The sequence below is a fragment of the Cherax quadricarinatus genome, chromosome 96 (genome assembly GCF_038502225.1).
Source record: "Cherax quadricarinatus isolate ZL_2023a chromosome 96, ASM3850222v1, whole genome shotgun sequence".
In the NCBI taxonomy this organism is placed as follows: domain Eukaryota; kingdom Metazoa; phylum Arthropoda; class Malacostraca; order Decapoda; family Parastacidae; genus Cherax; species Cherax quadricarinatus.
The window spans coordinates 8,244,476-8,264,752 of record NC_091387.1 but is presented as its reverse complement, the minus strand read 5'-3'; the positions used below and the strand labels follow the sequence as shown (position 1 = coordinate 8,264,752).

General features: G+C 42.4%; 1 protein-coding gene across 1 annotated transcript in view; it reads left to right on the top strand.

The window, feature by feature from the left end:
- LOC128701704 (ankyrin repeat and BTB/POZ domain-containing protein 2) overlaps window positions 1-19,325 on the top strand; it is a 30,006-nt gene extending 10,681 nt beyond the window's left edge. The window contains exon 2 of the mRNA XM_053795564.2: window positions 18,476-19,325. Within this exon, the coding sequence (XP_053651539.1) occupies window positions 18,476-18,676 (201 nt within the window). The 3' untranslated portion in view covers window positions 18,677-19,325. The remainder of the gene's footprint in view (window positions 1-18,475) is intronic.
- Window positions 19,326-20,277: the final 952 nt, after the last annotated feature.

Genomic DNA, 20,277 nt, shown 5'->3' with positions numbered 1-20,277 from the left:
GGAAGTCCCCAGTGCCACAATTGATTTTACAACAGATATAGGCTCATCAGGGTCAGTCCCAAACCCTTCAAAACCCCTCTTGTCGACACAATCTGGCCACAATTTTCTCCAAGCAGAGTTCAAATTCCTGGTAGTCACTCCCTTCCAAGCCATACCTATAAGGGTTATGCAGTGGAGGATGCTGAAGTGTTCTCTCCAAAATTCCCTTAGGGTCAAGTGAGTGTCTGTGGTCACAGTCAAGCACCTGTGAAACATTGCTTTTGTGTAGAGTTTTTTAAAGTTTGCAATAACCTGCTGGTCCATGGGCTGGAGGAGAGGAGTGGTATTCGGGGGCAAGAACTTTACTGTGATGAACCCAAACTCCTCGAAAATTAGGTCATCCAAGTTTGGAGGATGAGCAGGTGCATTGTCCATTACTAGCAGGCACTTGAGATCCAATTTCTTTTCCAGGAGATACTCCTTCACACTAGGGCCAAACACTTCATTGAACCACTCGACGAAAATTTCCCTCGTGACCCATGCCTTACTATTAGATTTCCAAAACACACACAATTTACTCTTCATAACATTGTTTTTCCTGAACACTCTGGGATTTTCAGAATGGTAAACTAGTAACGGCTTCACTTTGAAATCCCCACTAGTATTAGCACAGAACATTAGCGTCAGCCTGTCTTTCATAGGTTTGTGTCCTGGCAGTGCCTTTTCCTCTTGTGTAATGAAGGTCCTCTTTGGCATTTTCTTCCAAAAGAGGCCTGTTTTGTCACAATTGAACACTTGTTCAGGTTTCAGTCCTTCAGCCTCTATGTACTCCTGGAATTCATGCACATATTTTTCAGCCGCCTTGTGGTTCGAACTGGCAGCCTCACCATGCCTTACCACACTGTGTATGCCAGTACGGTTCTTAAATCTCTCAAACCAGCCTTTGCTGGCCTTAAATTCACTCACATCACCACTATTTGCAGGCAATTTCTTTACCAAATCTTCATGCAACTGCCTAGCCTTTTCACAAATAATCTAAGTCATAAGAGTATCTCCTGCTAATTGTTTCTCATTTATCCACACCAATAGTAACTTCTCAACCTCTTCCAGTACTGGTGATCTCATTTTTGTCAGCATATTTACCCCCTTTGCAACAACAGCTTCCTTGATTTCCTTTTTCTTGGCCACAATGGAACATAAGGTTGTGTAGGGTTTCATATACATCCTGGACAGTTCGGCCACACTTGTACCACTTTCATATTGTTCAATGATGGTTTTCTTAAATTCAATCGTATTTCTCACCTTCTTTACCACAGGTTTGGCACTAGGAGCTTTCTTTGGAGCCATGGTAGCTTATTTAGTGCTTGCAAGCACTAAAATAAATGGAATATTATGAAATATTTCGCTGGAGCACGTGAGGGGACCTTCGCTCACTGGTAAACCATGCCAGACTGGCTGCCGCCACGGCTCATGCCGTGGGTACGCGTCCCGGATGAACTACGACTCGCGACTCAACCTATGAAAAGCGAGTCCATGTTTATACAAAAATACCCCAATGATTGGCGAATTTTACGATTGCCGAGAACTACGAAAAGCGGGGGACCACTGTATCATGCTAAAATAGAAACATTATTACAGTGGACCCCCGGTTAACGATTTTAATCCGTGCAAGAGGGCTCATCGTTATGCGAAATAATCGTTATGCGAATTAATTTTCCCCATAAGAAATAATGGAAATAAAATTAATCCGTGCAAGACGCCCAAAAGTATGAAAAAAAATTTTTTTTACCACATGAAATGTTAATTTTAATACACACAAACTGAAAAAGGCATGCACAATTACATGACACTTACTTTTATTGAAGATCTGGTGATGATTGATGGGATGGGAGGAGGGGAGAGCATTATCTTCTTACTGTTTAGAAGGGGAATCCCCTTCCATTAGGACTTGAGGTAGCAAGTCCTTTTCTGGGGTTACTTCCCTTCTTCTTTTAATGCCACTAGGACCAGCTTCAGAGTCACTGGACCTCTGTCGCACAACAAATCTGTCCATAGAGCTCTGTACCTCCCGTTTCTTCAAGACTTTCCTAAAATGGGCCATAACATTGTCATTGAAATAGTCACAAGCACGGCTTGCAACAGCTGTGTCAGGGTGATTTTCATCTATAAAGGTTTGCAGTTCAAACCACTCTGCACACATTTCCTTAATCTTTGAAGTAGGCACAATGGATTCCACAACTGGCATAGGCTTCTCAGGGTTAGCCCCAAACCCTTCAAAATCTTTCTTAATTTCCATACTAATTCTCACCCTTTTTACCACAGGGTTGGCACTAGAAGCTTTCTTGGGGCCCATGGTCACTTATTTTCCAGAAACACCACCGAAAACACTGTAATAATACGAAATATTCCGAGTGTATGCTTGGATGTTACCGCGGAGGCTGGCTGGTAAACAATGGGACGGCCGGCACATGTGAGGGCACATTGGACGCGTCTCGGACGAAAATCGGTATGCGGGTTTTTAATCGGTATGCGGGGCAAAAATTTTGCGATAAAAGTAATCGTTATGCGGAAAAATCGCTATGCGATGCCATCGTTATGCGGGGGTCCACTGTATTATTATTATTATTATTAATGTTCCAGCCTAGAAGGTGGTTTTTCAAGTACTATGTTTTATGGCATAGAAGACGCTCTTTTGTTCCAAAAACATTTTAATTTATTTTTTATTAACACATCGGCCGATTCCCACCAAGGCAGGGTGGCCTGAAAAAGAAAAACTTTCATCACCATTCACTCCATCACTGTCTTGCCAGAAGGGTGCTTTACACTACAGTTATAAAACTGCAACATTAACACCCCTCCTTCAGAGTGCAGACACTGTACTTCCCATCTCCAGGACTCAAGTCCGGCCTGCCGGTTTCCCTGAATCCCATCGTAAGTGTCATTTTGCTCACACTCCAAAGCACATCAAGTATTAAAAACCATTTGTCTCCATTCACTCCCTTCAAATACACTCACACATGCTTGCTGGAAGTCCATGCCCCTCGCACACAAAACCTCCTTTACCCCCTCCCTCCAACCCTTCCTTAGCCGACCCCTACCCTGCCTTCCCTCCACTACAGATTTATACACTCTTGAAGTCGTTCTGTTTTGTTCCATTCTCTCTACATGTCCGAACCACCTCAACAACCCCTCCTCAGCCCTCTGGATAATAGTTTTGGTAATCCCACACCTCCTAATTTCCAAACTACGAATTCTCTGCATTATATTCACACCACACATTGCCCTCAGACACGACATCTCCACTGCCTCCAGCCTCCTCCTCATTGCATCATTCATCACCAATGCTTCACACCCATACAGGAGTGTTGGTACAACTATACTCTCATACATTCCTTTCTTTGCTTCCATGGACCAAGATCTCTTTCTCCACAGACTCCGAAGTGCAGCACTCACCCTTTTCCCCTCATCAATTCTATGATTCCCATCATCCTTCATTGACCCATCTGGTGACACGTCCATTCCTAAATATCTGAATACATTCACCTCCTCCATACTGTCTCCCTCCAATCTGATAGCCAATCTTTCGCCAACTAATCTTTTAGTTATCCTCATCACCTTACTCTTTCCTATATTCACTTTTAATTTTCTTCTTTTACATACCCTAACAAATTCATCCACCAACCTCTGCAACTTCTCTTCAGAATCACCCAAGAGCACAGTGTCATCAGCAAAGAGCAACTGAGACAACTCCCACTTTGTGTTTGATTCTTTGTCTTTTAACTCCACACCTCTTGCCAAGACCCTCGCATTCACTTCTCTTACAACCCCAACTATAAATATATTGAATAACCATGGTGACATCACACATCCTTGTCTAAGGTCTACTTTTACTGGGAAATAATCTCACTCTCTCCTACATACTCTAACTTGAGCCTCATTATCCTCATAAAAACTCTTCAGTGCTTTCAGTAACCTACCTCCTACACCATACACCTGCAACATCTGCCACATTGCTCCCCTATCCACCCTGTCATATGCCGTTTCGAAATCCATAAATGCCACAAAAACCTGTTTACCCTTATCTAAATACTGTTCACCTATCTGTTTCACTGTAAACACTTGGTCTCCACATCCCCTACCTTTCCTAAAGCCTCCTTGTTCATCTGCTATCCTATTCTCCGTCTTACTCTTAATTCTTTCAGTAATAACTACCATACACTTTACCAGGTATACTGAACAGACTTATCTCCCTATAATTTTTGCACTCTCTTTTATCCCACTTGCCTTTATACAAAGGAGCTATGCATGCTCTCTGCCAATCCCTAGGTACCTTACCCTCTTCCATACATTTATTAAATAATAGCACCAACCACTCCAAAACTATATCCCCGCCTGCTTTTAATTAACATTTCTATCTTTATCCCATCAATCCCAGCTGCCTTACCCCCTTTCATTCTCATAAATTTACCCATTTATCATTTTTTTTTTCACAAATTTAGTGAGTCAGAATTTGGGGTGCGTCCTCGACACCAGAGTATCTTGTTTGCCATAAAATATGGTACATAACAGATACACACAAACAGCTCAAATAGAGATAAGTAAGACACATGTGCAACAGTTATGTATCTTAACTAGAGAGGTTACTAGAGTCAAGATCCCACTGCTACATTTGATGCTTTTTGTATTTTTTTTTGTTTTTTTGGTTAATGATTCCAAATATCCACCCTTAATCTTGTTTTCCTAGAACAGTAGCCTGGCTTTATCTCAACATCTTAAACCTGACTTGGAGTGGTGTTACACACATACAAATTTCTCCTGCTGTAGATAAGTAGACAGACTTCTGGCTGAAGAATTAGACGTATGCGCAACATCCAAGTATCTTGTGACATTTTGCCATTCAGTGACTATGAATACAAAGACATAATATGAAGACTGTAGAATTACATACAGCAGACAGTGGTGAAAGATGAGATAATCAGTCCCTCAGCCTAGGAGCAAGTGATGAAAACCATAGTCTTGAATAATGTAGCTGTCTCCCTGGTGAAACTGTCATATCCATTGCTGAAGACTGTGTACTCTTGCATCCTTGAGTCTGGTGTGCTGTTCTTGATGTTCTCGTATGGTCTTAGTAGCAACTTTTGCAATGTCACTGTTGGAATTCGGTTGAGTGGGCAATACTGTTGGCAACATACTTTTCCTCAGTGTTCACCTAACTCCTGGTGTTCTGCCCCTAGTCTGATTTCTCTTAGCAATGAAAGATTAGGTAGTGAGGAAATCAGACTCTGTAGACTGTGTTCCCTGCAGTAAGTCCTCAGTTTATGATCAAGTTGAGAATCTTCTGTGTTGCGTATATCATTATTATATCACTGTGTCAAGAAATTTTAATGAAAATAAGAAAAAATTTTGCTGTGAGTTAAACAAGTTAAGAAAGCCTAGGGAAAGTATGGATTTGTCAGTTAAAAATAGAGTAGGGGAGTTAGTAGATGGGGAGAGGGAGGCATTAGGTAGATGGCGAGAATATTTTGAGGAACTTTTAAATGTTGAGGAAGAAAGGGAGGTGGTAATTTCATGCACTGGTCAGGGAGGTATACCATCTTTTAGGAGTGAAGAAGAGCAGAATGTAAGTGTGGTGGAGGTACGTGAGGCATTACGTAGAATGAAAGGGGGTAAAGCAGCTGGAACTGATGGGATCATGACAGAAATGTTAAAAGCAGGGGGGGATATAGTGTTGGAGTGGTTGGTACTTTTGTTTAATAAATGTATAAAAGAGGGGAAGGTACCTAGGGATTGGCGGAGAGCATGTATAGTCCCTTTATATAAAGGGAAAGGGGACAAAAGAGATTGTAAAAATTATAGAGGAATAAGTTTATTGAGTATACCAGGAAAAGTGTATGGTAGGGTTATAATTGGAAGAATTAGAGGTAAGACAGAATGTAGGATTGTGGATGAGCAGGGAGGCTTCAGAGTGGGTAGGGGATGTGTAGATCAAGTGTTTACATTGAAGCATATATGTGAACAGTATTTAGATAAAGGTAGGGAAGTTTTTATTGCATTTATGGATTTAGAAAAGGCATATGATAGAGTGGATAGGGGAGCAGTGTGGCAGATGTTGCAAGTATATGGAATAGGTGGTAAGTTACTAAATGCTGTAAAGAGTTTTTATGAGGATAGTGAGGCTCAGGTTAGGGTGTGTAGAAGAGAGGGAGAATACTTCCCGGTAAAAGTAGGTCTTAGACAGGGATGTGTAATGTCACCATGGTTGTTTAATATATTTATAGATGGGGTTGTAAAAGAAGTAAATGCTAGGGTGTTCGGGAGAGGGGTGGGATTAAATTATGGGGAATCAAATTCAAAATGGGAATTAACACAGTTACTTTTTGCTGATGATACTGTGCTTATGGGAGATTCTAAAGAAAAATTACAAAGGTTAGTGGATGAGTTTGAGAATGTGTGTAAAGGTAGAAAGTTGAAAGTGAACATAGAAAAGAGTAAGGTGATGAGGGTATCAAATGATTTAGATAAAGAAAAATTGGATATCAAATTGGGGAGGAGGAGTATGGAAGAAGTGAATGTTTTCAGATACTTGGGAGTTGACGTGTCGGCGGATGGATTTATGAAGGATGAGGTTAATCATAGAATTGATGAGGGAAAAAAGGCGAGTGGTGCATTGAGGTATGTGGAGTCAAAAAACGTTATCTATGGAGGCAAAGAAGGGAATGTATGAAAGTATAGTAGTACCAACACTCTTATATGGGTGTGAAGCTTGGGTGGTAAATGCAGCAGCGAGGAGACGGTTGGAGGCAGTGGAGATGTCCTGTCTAAGGGCAATGTGTGGTGTAAATATTATGCAGAAAATTCGGAGTGTGGAAATTAGGAAAAGGTGTGGAGTTAATAAAAGTATTAGTCAGAGGGCAGAAGAGGGGTTGTTGAGGTGGTTTGGTCATTTAGAGAGAATGGATCAAAGTAGAATGACATGGAAAGCATATAAATCTATAGGGGAAGGAAGGCGAGGTAGGGGTCGTCCTCAAAAGGGTTGGAGAGAGGGGGTAAAGGAGGTTTTGTGGGCAAGGGGCTTGGACTTCCAGCAAGCGTGCATGAGCGTGTTAGATAGGAGTGAATGGAGACAAATGGTACTTGGGACCTGACGATCTGTTGGAGTGTGAGCAGGGTAATATTTAGTGAAGGGATTCAGGGAAACCGGTTATTTTCATATTGTCGGACTTGAGTCCTGGAAATGGGAAGTACAGTACAATGCCTGCACTTTAAAGGAGGGGTTTGGGATATTGGCAGTTTAGAGGGATATGTTGTGTATCTTTATACGTATATGCTTCTAAACTGTTGTATTCTGAGCACCTCTGCAAAAACAGTGATTATGTGTGAGTGTGGTGAGTGTTTTGAATGATGATGAAAGCATTTTCTTTTTGGGGATTTTCTTTCTTTTTTGGGTCACCCTGCCTCGGTGGGAGACGGCCAACTTGTTGAAAAAAAAAAAAAAAAAAAAAAAGTATATTAATTGTAGGTAGTAGGTTGGTAGACAGTAACCACCCAGGGAGATACTACCATCCTGCCAAGTGAGTGTAAAACGAAAGCCTGTAATTGTTTTACATGATGGTAGGATTGCTGGTGTCCTTTTTTCTGTCTCATAAACATGCAAGATTTCAGGTACGTCTTGCTACTTCTGCTTACACTTAGGTCACACTACACATGTGCAAGCATATATATAAACACCCCCCTCTGGGTTTTCTGCTATTTTCTTTCTAGTTCTTGTTCTTGTTTATTTCCTCTTATCTCCATGGGGAAGTGGAACAGAATTCTTCCTCCGTAAGCCATGCGTGTTGTAAGAGGCGGCTAAAATGCCAGGAGCAAGGGGCTAGTAACCCCTTCTCCTGTATAAATCACTAAATTTAAAAAGAGAAACTTTTGTTTTTCTTTTTTGGGCCACCCTGCCTTGGTGGGATACCACCGGTTCGTTGAAAGAAGAAAAAAAGTATATTATTATGCACAGTACAGGAGGTCCCTAATGTGTTAGTAAGAATTATCAATATTATACACAATTCAGGAGGTCCCCAGTGTGCTTGTAAATTGAGGACTTCTTTCTTTCTTTCTTTCTTTCAACACACCGGCCATATCCCACCAAGGCAGGGTGGCCCAAAAAAGAAAAACAAAAGTTTCTCTTTTTAAATTTATTAATTTATACAGGAGAAGGGGTTACTAGCCCCTTGCTCCCAGCATTTTAGTCGCCTCTTACAACACGCATGATTACGGAGGAAGAATTCTGTTCCACTTCCCCATGGTGGTAAGAGGAAATAAACAAGAACAAGAACTAGTAAGAAAATAGAAGAAAACCCAGAGGGGTGTGTATATATATGGTTGTACATGTATGTGTAGTGTGACCTAAGTGTAAGTAGAAGTAGCAAGACATACCTGAAATCTTGCATGTGTATGAGACAGAATAAAAAGACACCAGCAATCCTACCATCATGTAAAACAATTACAGGCTTCCATTTTACATTCACTTGGCAGGACGGTAGTACCTCCCTGGAAGGTACTACCAACCTACTACCACAGGATGGTAGTACCTTCCTGGGCAGTTGTTGTCTACCAACCTACTACCACAGGAAGGTAGTACCTTCCTGGGTGGTTGTTGTCTACCAACCTACTACCACAGGATGATAGTACCTTCCTGGGTGGTTGTTGTCTACCAACCTACTACCACAGGATGGTAGTACCACCCTGGGTGGTTGTTGTCTACCAACCTACTACCACAGGATGGTAGTACCACCCTGGGTGGTTGTTGTCTACCAACCTACTACCACAGGATGGTAGTACCACCCTGGGTGGTTGTTGTCTACCAACCTACTACCACAGGATGGTAGTACCTCCCTGGGTGGTTGTCTACCAACCTACTACCACAGGATGGTAGTACCTCCCTGGGTGGTTGTCTACCAACCTACTACCACAGGATGGTAGTACCTCCCTGGGTGGTTGTCTACCAACCTACTACCACAGGATGGTAGTACCACCCTGGGTGGTTGTCTACCAACCTACTACCACAGGATGGTAGTACCTCCCTGGGTGGTTGTCTACCAACCTACTACCACAGGATGGTAGTACCACCCTGGGTGGTTGTTGTCTACCAACCTACTACCACAGGATGGTAGTACCTCCCTGGGTGGTTGTCTACCAACCTACTACCACAGGATGGTAGTACCTCCCTGGGTGGTTGTCTACCAACCTACTACCACAGGATGGTAGTACCTCCCTGGGTGGTTGTCTACCAACCTACTACCACAGGATGGTAGTACCACCCTGGGTGGTTGTTGTCTACCAACCTACTACCACAGGATGGTAGTACCTCCCTGGGTGGTTGTCTACCAACCTACTACCACAGGATGGTAGTACCTCCCTGGGTGGTTGTCTACCAACCTACTACCACAGGATGGTAGTACCACCCTGGGTGGTTGTTGTCTACCAACCTACTACCACAGGATGGTAGTACCTCCCTGGGTGGTTGTCTACCAACCTACTACCACAGGATGGTAGTACCTCCCTGGGTGGTTGTCTACCAACCTACTACCACAGGATGGTAGTACCACCCTGGGTGGTTGTTGTCTACCAACCTACTACCACAGGATGGTAGTACCTTCCTGGGTGGTTGTGTACCAACCTACTACCACAGGATGGTAGTACCTCCCTGGGTGGTTGTTGTCTACCAACCTACTACCACAGGATGGTAGTACCTCCCTGGGTGGTTGTTGTCTACCAACCTACTACCACAGGATGGTAGTACCTCCCTGGGTGGTTGTTGTCTACCAACCTACTACCACAGGATGGTAGTACCTCCCTGGGTGGTTGTTGTCTACCAACCTACTACCACAGGATGGTAGTACCTCCCTGGGTGGTTGTTGTCTACCAACCTACTACCACAGGATGGTAGTACCTCCCTGGGTGGTTGTTGTCTACCTACCTACTACCACAGGATGGTAGTACCTCCCTGGGTGGTTGTTGTCTACCAACCTACTACCACAGGATGGTAGTACCTCCCTGGGTGGTTGTTGTCTACCAACCTACTACCACAGGATGGTAGTACCTCCCTGGGCAGTTGCTGTCTACCAACCTACTACCTAGAAAATTGAGGACTTGCTCTATATAATCTAGCTCCCCCTAAAGGAATTCATCACCGCAGACTCAAATTGTCTATTACAGTCCTCAATTAGTAGGGATGAAACTATACCACAATTTTTGTCAAAATTTACCAATATCTTGGCACACTACAACTACTACTACCCATTAGCACCCCTTTCTTATTTAACCCTTAAACTGTCCAAACAGATCTATGTTCACATACGTAGTCCTCCAAAAGTAGATCTACGTTTTCTTACATATTTTCAAGTACAACAAAAAAAAAATGAAGATCAAAGTTTTTTTTACACGTTTTCAAATGTAAAAAAATCAAAAAGAAGATCTAATTTTTTTTACTAACTTTCAAATGTTGGAAAAACATAGATCTACGTTTGGACAGTTTAAGGGTTAAGATTTGTTCAGATTTTTAACCCTGAGGGTTAGCCACCCAGGATAACCCAAGAAAGTCAGTGCGTCATCGAGGACTGTCTTAATTTCAGTGTGGTCCTTCAATCTTGTACCCCAGGATGTGACTCACACCAGTTAACTAACACCCAGGTACCTAGTGCTTACTAGGCGAGCAGGGACAGCAGGTGTAAGGAAACATAACCAATGTTTCTACCCTTATCGGGGATTAACTATGGACATTCGGTGTGTTAGGCAAGAGCGTTGCCTACCTAGCCACGGGACACCATAGTTCTTGATCATTGGTAGCTTTCCTGTATACTGTTCATTTCAGATCATCTTGTCTGCTGAGTCAAACATCTAAGATTGTCATCAACTCCCTCCTCTATTGCAATTTTTATGGAGGGCTCTTAAGTTATTGCAGTGTTATTGGGCTGCAAATTGAATCCCCTGGGTTCATCAGCCAGTGTTATTGGGCTGCAAATTGAATCCCCTGGGTTCATCAGCCAGTGTTATTGGGCTGCAAATTGAATCCCCTGGGTTCATCAGCCAGTGTTATTGGGCTGCAAATTGAATCCCCTGGGTTCATCAGCCAGTGTTATTGGGCTGCAAATTGAATCCCCTGGGTTCATCAGCCAGTGTTATTGGGCTGCAAATTGAATCCCCTGGGTTCATCAGCCAGTGTTATTGGGCTGCAAATTGAATCCCCTGGGTTCATCAGCCAGTGTTATTGGGCTGCAAATTGAATCCCCTGGGTTCATCAGCCAGTGTTATTAGGCTGCATATTGAATCCCCTGGGTTCATCAGCCAGTGTTATTGGGCTGCAAATTGAATCCCCTGGGTTCATCAGCCAGTGTTATTGGGCTGCAAATTGAATCCCCTGGGTTCATCAGCCAGTGTTATTAGGCTGCATATTGAATCCCCTGGGTTCATCAGCCAGTGTTATTAGGCTGCAAATTGAATCCCCTGGGTTCATCAGCCAAGCACCATCAACATATCAAAGTGATGTATCGGACTGATGTTACTGAAGTTGTTTTTCTCTAAGTGTTCCAAGTACATGTTAGCTAGTCTTGTAGTATGTTCCCATAGGAGAGCAAGCCGAAGTTGACACACAACTCCACCAAGTTAATGAAGTCAAAAGCAGAAAGTGCGAAGCCCAGGCTGCCAATGCCATATTATAATCAAAATTAAGTGTTAAATCCACAAAGGTCATACAGTGCCAATACCATAATTTTGTTTAAAGTTGAGTACAGTGGACCCCCGGTTAATGAACTTTTTTCATTCCAGTAGTATGTTCAGGTGCCAGTACTGACCGAATTTTTTCCCATAAGGAATATTGTGAAGTAGATTAGTCCATTTCAGACTCCCAAACATACACGTACAAACACACTTACATAAATACACTTACATAATTGGTCGCATTTGGAGGTGATCGTTAAGCGGGGGTCCACTGTACTTAGTCAGGAGTCATGTGAACAGGGAAGCAACTTCATCAACTTGGTGGGGTCGTGCACCAACTTCAGTTTGTTCAGCAGGAATGTCAACTACATGGAGTATACCTGGAGAGTGCTTCGGTGGTCAACACCCCCGAAGTTCAATCTGTGACCAGGCCTCTTGGTGGATCAGGACTGGATCAACCAGGCAAAAATTCCTCCTAGCTAGGGATGCCAGGGGATCTGGATCACCTCTGAGTGCTGTGCTAGCAAACTTATACTTAAATCCTTGGAGAAATGCAGTTTCAGCTGCATTGTTCCATGACACATCACTTTGTTAAGATACATTAATGACATATTGGTTGCTATATCCAGGCACTTCTATGTGTAACACTTCTAGGAACACACAAACCATGACTCACATCATCATAACACACTTGCAAACCACAGAACGGGTGGTGTTTGAACCCATGGCAAGCAAGTCCTAAAATTCCAGGCCAGTGTGTTAACGTATAAACCACTCAGAACTCTACCTCTAAGGTAAATTCTATGTATGGTTAATGGTATTCTTCCTTCCTTGGATGTTTAACTCACAGACAGGATACTGTTCTGAAGTAAATGGTATATGGGGAAACCAGCCAACAAAAATGCCTTAATTTACAGATGGAAGAAAATGTGAATTGAGAAAATGGCTGTGATGGATATGTGGGTTAGTGGGCCACCAGCAGCAACAGCCTGGTTGGCCAGGCTGGCACCAGACAAGCCTGGCCCATGACCAGGCTCCGGGAGTAGAAACACTCTTGGAACTCGTCAATAGTGTTGGGATTTTCCTACCAACTGAATCTATAGTGACAAATTCCTGGAGGAGGAACAAGATTACAAAGAGAATACTTTCTCCTGGCTCAAATTTCCTCTCTACATAATCTTAGATTACTAATAAAAAGACATGATACACCTCAACACCAGGAGCTAGGACAACACTTAAGGTGTACAGGAGAACCCCGTTCATATGGCTATAAGGTTTGTGACCCTAAACAATAAGTGAAAATTGCCAGCGGGTGGAAGAGCGCTGTTCTTTTCATTATCGAATGCATCTAGAATGCTTGGTAATGTGTTTACACTAATATATTAATTGCTCAATACAGCTAGGTATAAAAACGTAAAATAAATACACAATATATACAATGCTTACCTTAAAATATGGTGCTGGTCATCCTTCCTTTAAGGAACCATTATACAAAAATGGCAGTAATGACAGAAAAGCAGTAAAAGTATTGATAATGAACAATGGCTCGGTTGAAAGTCAACAAAAGCAGGTGAAAGCCAGCGAATAGAGGTGGTGTATATGCAGGTCCTCCTGTATACAGCCAACACAGTATTATCCACTCTGCAAAACAAGCTACAGTTGTAAACTGAGGAAAAAAAAGTAGTCAGAGGGATACAGAAATTTTCTTCACAGTAGATGATGGAAAGAATCGCAAAACGATGTAGTCAGTGATTCAGTCATACGTAATTTTTAACAAATTAGTTAACAAATTACTGAAACTTAGACACTGTGAATATAACTTTGTTACTGTAGCTACAAATAGTTGATTACTCCAACAGTATTCCAAATCCAAGAAATTACTTATCCCCTGCTCACTCCAGTCTCACACTCCCAACACAAAACTGATAAACTCTGCTTAAGAGATAATCTTTTCATGATTGATGGACTGATTATATCGGCTCCAGGCTGAGGGACTGATTACCTCAAACTCCTTCTAATCTTCACCATTCTTCTTTGTATAAGACTGATGAAGCCACTGTGTGGCAAAACATTTCCTCAGTAAAGATACCCAAGTGTTGCTCATGTGTCTCAATTCATCAGCTTGTCAGTTCTCTGAACCATTTCTCTTCACTATTTTTAAGGCTGTCAGAAATTTCAATTACTCAGATATGGTAAACATGAGGAAATTAAATCTTCATCAGAGTACAAAACAAATTCTGGCCACAAAATAGAGCGAAACACCAACGTCAAAGACCTGGGAGTGATTATGTCGGAGGATCTCACCTTCAAGGACCATAACATTGTATCAATCGCATCTGCTAGAAAAATGACAGGATGGATAATGAGAACCTTCAAAACTAGGGAGGCCAAGCCCATGATGACACTCTTCAGGTCACTTGTTCTATCTAGGCTGGAATATTGCTGCACTCTAACAGCATCTTTCAGGGCAGGTGAAATTGCCGACCTAGAAAATGTACAGAGAACTTTCACGGCGCGCATAACGGAGATAAAACACCTCAATTACTGGGAGCGCTTGAGGTTTCTAAACCTGTATTCCCTGGAACGCAGGAGGGAGAGATACATGATTATATACACCTGGAAAATCCTAGAGGGACTAGTACCGAACTTGCACACGAAAATCACTCACTACGAAAGCAAAAGACTAGGCAGACGATGCACCATCCCCCCAATGAAAAGCAGGGGTGTCACTAGCACGTTAAGAGACCATACAATAAGTGTCAGGGGCCCGAGACTGTTCAACTGCCTCCCAGCACACATAAGGGGGATTACCAACAGACCCCTGGCAGTCTTCAAGCTGGCACTGGACAAGCACCTAAAGTCAGTTCCTGATTAGCCGGGCTGTGGCTCGTACGTTGGTTTGCATGCAGCTAGCAGCAACAGCCTGGTTGATCAGGCGCTGATCCACCAGGAGGCCTGGTCACAGACCGTGCCGCGGGGGCGTTGACCCCCGAAACTCTCTCCAGGTAAACTCCAGGTAATAAGGATCTTTCTATAAAGTAATTAATATATGTCAGTCACCTTAATTGCTACCTCTCTACTGTAAATTTTAATAATTATAAAATTTTTGGCTACCTCTCTTTTGTAATAATCTCAAATAATGAATAATTAAAATTTGCCACTCCATAACCTATGTCTAGTTTTAAGTAGTGTGTAAACATTAGTATCAGTCTGCCTGAAATACTCAGCCATGTTAGTGGCTTTCTTTGTGCTTAACAGTATTTCATAACACGTTAAACACACATTGTAAACTATGCAACGAAACAAAAATTTGAATTTTGAATTTGAATATACTACGTACAGTGGACCCCCGCTTAACGATCACCTCCAAATGCGACCAATTATGTAAGTGTATTTATGTAAGTGCGTTTGTACGTGTATGTTTGGGGGTCTGAAATGGACTAATCTACTTCACAATATTCCTTATGGGAACAAATTCGGTCAGTACTGGCACCTGAACATACTTCTGGAATGAAAAAATATTGTTAACCGGGAGTCCACTGTATTTCACTTTATGGAAAGGTCTTGTTTGCCGCAGCAGCAAGGTCTTTGTTCATCTGTTTTTACACACAATGGAGAATCCTAACAACCCTGTGATGGCCTAGCAAAGATCCACGTAACACTAACATACATGGAGACCCAGAATAATATAAATCAGCTGCAGAAATCACCCAAATATACACTATATTACCAACCAAGAAGACTGCTTGTTCTCAGCCCATCATCTACCCCACTGTCAGGCAAAGTGAAACCTTTCAGTATCTGCCCACACAAGTATTGCTTCTCAATCTCTGCCCGAGACATCCATGCATTCCTTCCACCTACCAACAACTTACACACTGCATAACTGACAGTATAATGTGTACAGGAGGGGCCCCTCCTTACAGCATTTCACTAATGCAGCAGCTTTCAATTATACACATTCTTCATTTATTCGGACTTAATACAGTAAATATATTCAACTCTCACCGTTAAGCTAAGAACGAAAATATCTGAAGGTAAGGTATTATTTAGGCCTAGCTCTGTAACTCGCTTAATATATGATATTGTAAACATGTTATCAGGCTTTTATATACATTTGAAAGTGAAAAAAGGCAATGTTTCACTTTATTGCGGTAGCCTGGAACCTAGCCTGCTGTGTAAGTGGGGCCCTCCAGTAGCCCAGAACCTAGCCTGCTGTATAAGTGGGGCCCTCCAGTAGCCCAGAACCTAGCCTGCTGTGTAAGTGGGGCCCTCCAGTAGCCCAGAACCTAGCCTGCTGTATAAGTGGGCCCCTTCAGTAGCCTGGAACCTAACCTGCTGTATAAGTGGGCCCCTCCAGTAGCCTGGAACCTAACCTGTGTAAGTGGGGCCCTCCAGTAGCCCAGAACCTAACCTGCTGTGTAAGTGGGCCCCTCCAGTAGCCCAGAACCTAACCTGCTGTATAAGTGGGCCCCTCCAGTAGCCTGGAACCTAACCTGCTGTATAAGTGGGCCCCTTCAGTAGCCTGGAACCTAACCTGCTGTGTAAGTGGGGCCCTCCAGTAGCCCAGAACCTAACCTGCTGTATAAATGGGCCCCTTCAGTAGCCTGGAACCTAACCTGCTGTATAAGTGGGGCCCCTTCAGTAGCCCAGAACCTAACCTGCTGTATAAATGGGCCCCTTCAGTAGCCTGGAACCTAACCTGCTGTATAAGTGGGGCCCTACAGTAGCCTGGAACCTAACCTGCTGTATAAGTGGGCCCCTCCAGTAGCCTGGAACCTAACCTGCAGTATAAGTGGGGCCCTCCAGTAGCCTGGAACCTAACCTGCTGTATAAGTGGGCCCCTTCAGTAGCCTGGAACCTAACCTGCTGTATAAGTGGGCCCCTCCAGTAGCCTGGAACCTAACCTGCTGTATAAGTGGGCCCCTTCAGTAGCCTGGAACCTAACCTGCTGTATAAGTGGGGCCCTCCAGTAGCCTGGAACCTAACCTGCTGTATAAGTGGGGCCCTCCAGTAGCCCAGAACCTAGCCTGCTGTATAAGTGGGCCCCTTCAGTAGCCTGGAACCTAACCTGCTGTATAAGTGGGCCCCTCCAGTAGCCTGGAACCTAACCTGCTGCATAAGTGGGGCCCTCCAGTAGCCCAGAACCTAACCTGCTGTATAAGTGGGGCCCTCCAGTAGCCCAGAACCTAACCTGCTGTGTAAGTGCGGCCCTCCAGTAGCCCAAAACCTAGCCTGCTGTGTAAGTGGGGCCCTCCAGTAGCCCAGAACCTAACCTGCTGTATAAGTGGGCCCCTTCAGTAGCCTGGAACCTAACCTGCTGTATAAGCAGGGCCCTCCAGTAACCCAGAACCTAACCTGCTGTATAAGTGGGGCCCTCCAGTAACCCAGAACCTAACCTGCTGTATAAGCAGGGCCCTCCAGTAACCCAGAACCTAACCTGCTGTATAAGCAGGGCCCTCCAGTAACCCAGAACCTAACCTGCTGTATAAGTAGGGCCCTCCAGTAACCCAGAACCTAACCAGCTGTATAAGCAGGGCCCTCCAGTAGCCCAGAACCTAACCTGCTGTATAAGTGGGGCCATCCAGTAGCCCAGAATCTAGCTTGCTGTATAAGCGGGGCCCTCCAGTAGCCCAGAATCTAGCTTGCTGTATAAGCGGGGCCTGCCTGTACTCAATGTTTATGTGAACCGTGAGGTTTGCGCACTTCTTGAAAGAGAATGATCGATGGTGAACAAGTTTAATTCTTTAATTCAGCCGATGTGTTGTCTGTTACTAGCTCTGGGTATTATCTTTCCCACAACCCAGTCTCAGACCAGGCCCCTAGGTTATAAGGAAATATTACCGGATTTTGACAGCACTGTATGACCCTTTTGGGTTTAGCACTTGATTTTGTAATAATATTATAATCAAAACTAAGAGCTAAACCCAAAAGGGTCATACAGCACTGAAGGGTAGGGTGTACTGTTTAATATGCTTGATCAGGGACCAGCGAGGGTGGAGAGTATAACAGAGGTAGAGTCAGTAAGGACGGTGAGGAGTGCTAGAGAAAGTATAATCGAAGTTTGTGCAGTAAATCAGTTGGTGTCAAAGTCAAAGAGGGAGTCTGTGTCAAAGGTGGGGCTGTCAGCGAGGAGGGAAGATAAAGGGGTTAGAGCGGTGATGATGCTGGAGGTGTAATAATAATATTACAGGATTAAGAACCAATAAGAAGCATATAAGGGAAGTAAATGTATGTGTATAGTGAAAGTAAGAAATTTGTAAGATTTACTTGTCATCTTATATGTTGAGACAAAGATTTACTTGTCATCTTACATGTTGAGACAAAGATTTACTTGTCATCTTACATGTTGAGACAAAGATTTACTTGTCATCTTACATGTTGAGACAAAGATTTACTTGTCATCTTACATGTTGAGACAAAGATTTACTTGTCATCTTACATGTTGAGACAAAGATTTACTTGTTATCTTATATGTTGAGACAAAGATTTACTTGTCATCTTATATGTTGAGACAAAGATTTACTTGTTATCTTATATGTTGAGACAAAGATTTACTTGTCATCTTATATGTTGAGACAAAGATTTACTTGTCATCTTACATGTTGAGACAAAGATTTACTTGTCATCTTACATGTTGAGACAAAGATTTACTTATCATCTTACATATTTATGAGACAGAAAGAACAGCTCAATCAGTGCAGAAAAACTAAAAGTTCTTATTTCACACTCGTCTGACAGGACAATAGTACCTTGACCTACAAATTAATTAATTCTTCTCTGTCGACAGGTGTACAATGCAGTGCAGCTTCTGGAGTACTGTCAAGGCTTCCTGCTGCAGAACATGGTTGCACTCCTGACGTATGACGACTCTGTTCGCCGCCTCATCTTTGGCAAAAAGCTCCACAATCATGACGTTCTAGCCGGTCTTCTGCTGACTTTGCAGGCACGTATTAAGGCTCGCTCATCTCCGCGTGCTGGAAAAAAATGAACGTCAGAAATGGCCGAGATTTTCAATTACCCGGTAAACTTCAACTTCAAGAAACCAAAGTTGTGTATTAAAAAAAGCGACCACATTTCCCAATAATTTAAAATGATAGTCCTTTGAGACGTATGGCTGTATTGAGGCTTCAGAACTCATGTTTGAAAAACATGTGAAATTACTCAGTGCAATTTGTCCTATATCTGAAAGATCACAAACATTGGCAATATTAAAAATTTTATAATGAAAATATCCACATTAGGTGGTTTGTGTATCCTCTACATATTACATTGGCAGTGTTTTATAAATTCATATAATGGATAAGCTGGATTATCTCTTAGAATACAAATATATTAAGATTTATAGAGAGTGACTTACTGAATTTTCAGTCAACTGAAAGGATAAACAGTCACGGTATTGTAGCTGAAACAGTCCACAAAAATACTCTACATTTAAAAGCAGAATTTCATGATGTTTAAGTCCTTCCTGAGACATCATTGATGCCCAGATGTCACAGTGGTCCAGAACGAACCAAAATATCATAAGATTCCTAGTATAAATGTTTGTTTTTGTGGATTCAGTCAACTGTGTTACTGAAAGATGCAGCAACTTACTAAAGGTTCAGTATTTTGTAGCACCTAGTCCCAGTTTGTTACTGACACGTAGTGACTTACTGAAGGTTCAGTCGACTTGTCTGAAGTGATGCCCTGGGTTGCAGATACAAGCTCAAAACTAATTCGTCTGCAGGCAGGTGAAATCCAAGACACTTCCCGCTGCCTCTGCCTGCAACATCGCACTAGTAATCATAATACACTGGTTTACCCCTGTCTTTGAATTTCTAAGCTTCATATATTCCTGGAATAAAGACCACATAGGAAATAAACCACTGGGTTTTCCTGGGTTTATCCTGTGTTTTTAACCCTCCAGGATAAAAAAAAAATATAAAAAAAAAAATCTGAAGTAAAACTGAACATTGTGAAACATTAATCTGCTCACCACATTTGCTAATTTTACATTATCTTGTCCCTACAATCATACATGTATCCACAGGGATGTGCTAAACCCATAGGGATAACACAGCCCTTGGGAAATAAGGGTAATTTAACTAGATGAAAGGGGAAGGTAGCACTAAGTTCCCATAGTCTTGAAGATACTATATACTTACATTTTCAGTTATTTCACCTTTAAAAAGTTTATAGTCTGCTGGCCAGACCATAAACCTAATTAATACTTTGCGTAAACAATATAGTCTATCATTTCTTTATTGAAAAATATTTGTGAAAATATGGGCTCTAAATTTTGTCATATTAATGTCATTAAAGATAGCCTTTCTATCTTTTAATGTACAAAATAATTTATACGGAAATGTTAATTTTAACTTCATTTTGTAGACTGGCAAAACCTCAGTCATTACAGGTCTTTTTATTCATAGTGTTCTGTGTTGTAAACCCGTAAAGTCGACCTCCGGCTGTCAGCAGATTAATTCAGCATAGCTTTTATACAGTATTGTAGTTTTATCTTGAAATGTGTAATATAAACTTGTTAAATAAGAGGTTAGTTAGATTTGGTACTGGTTAAATGTAACTCTGCAAGACTCAGGAGGAAAGGTA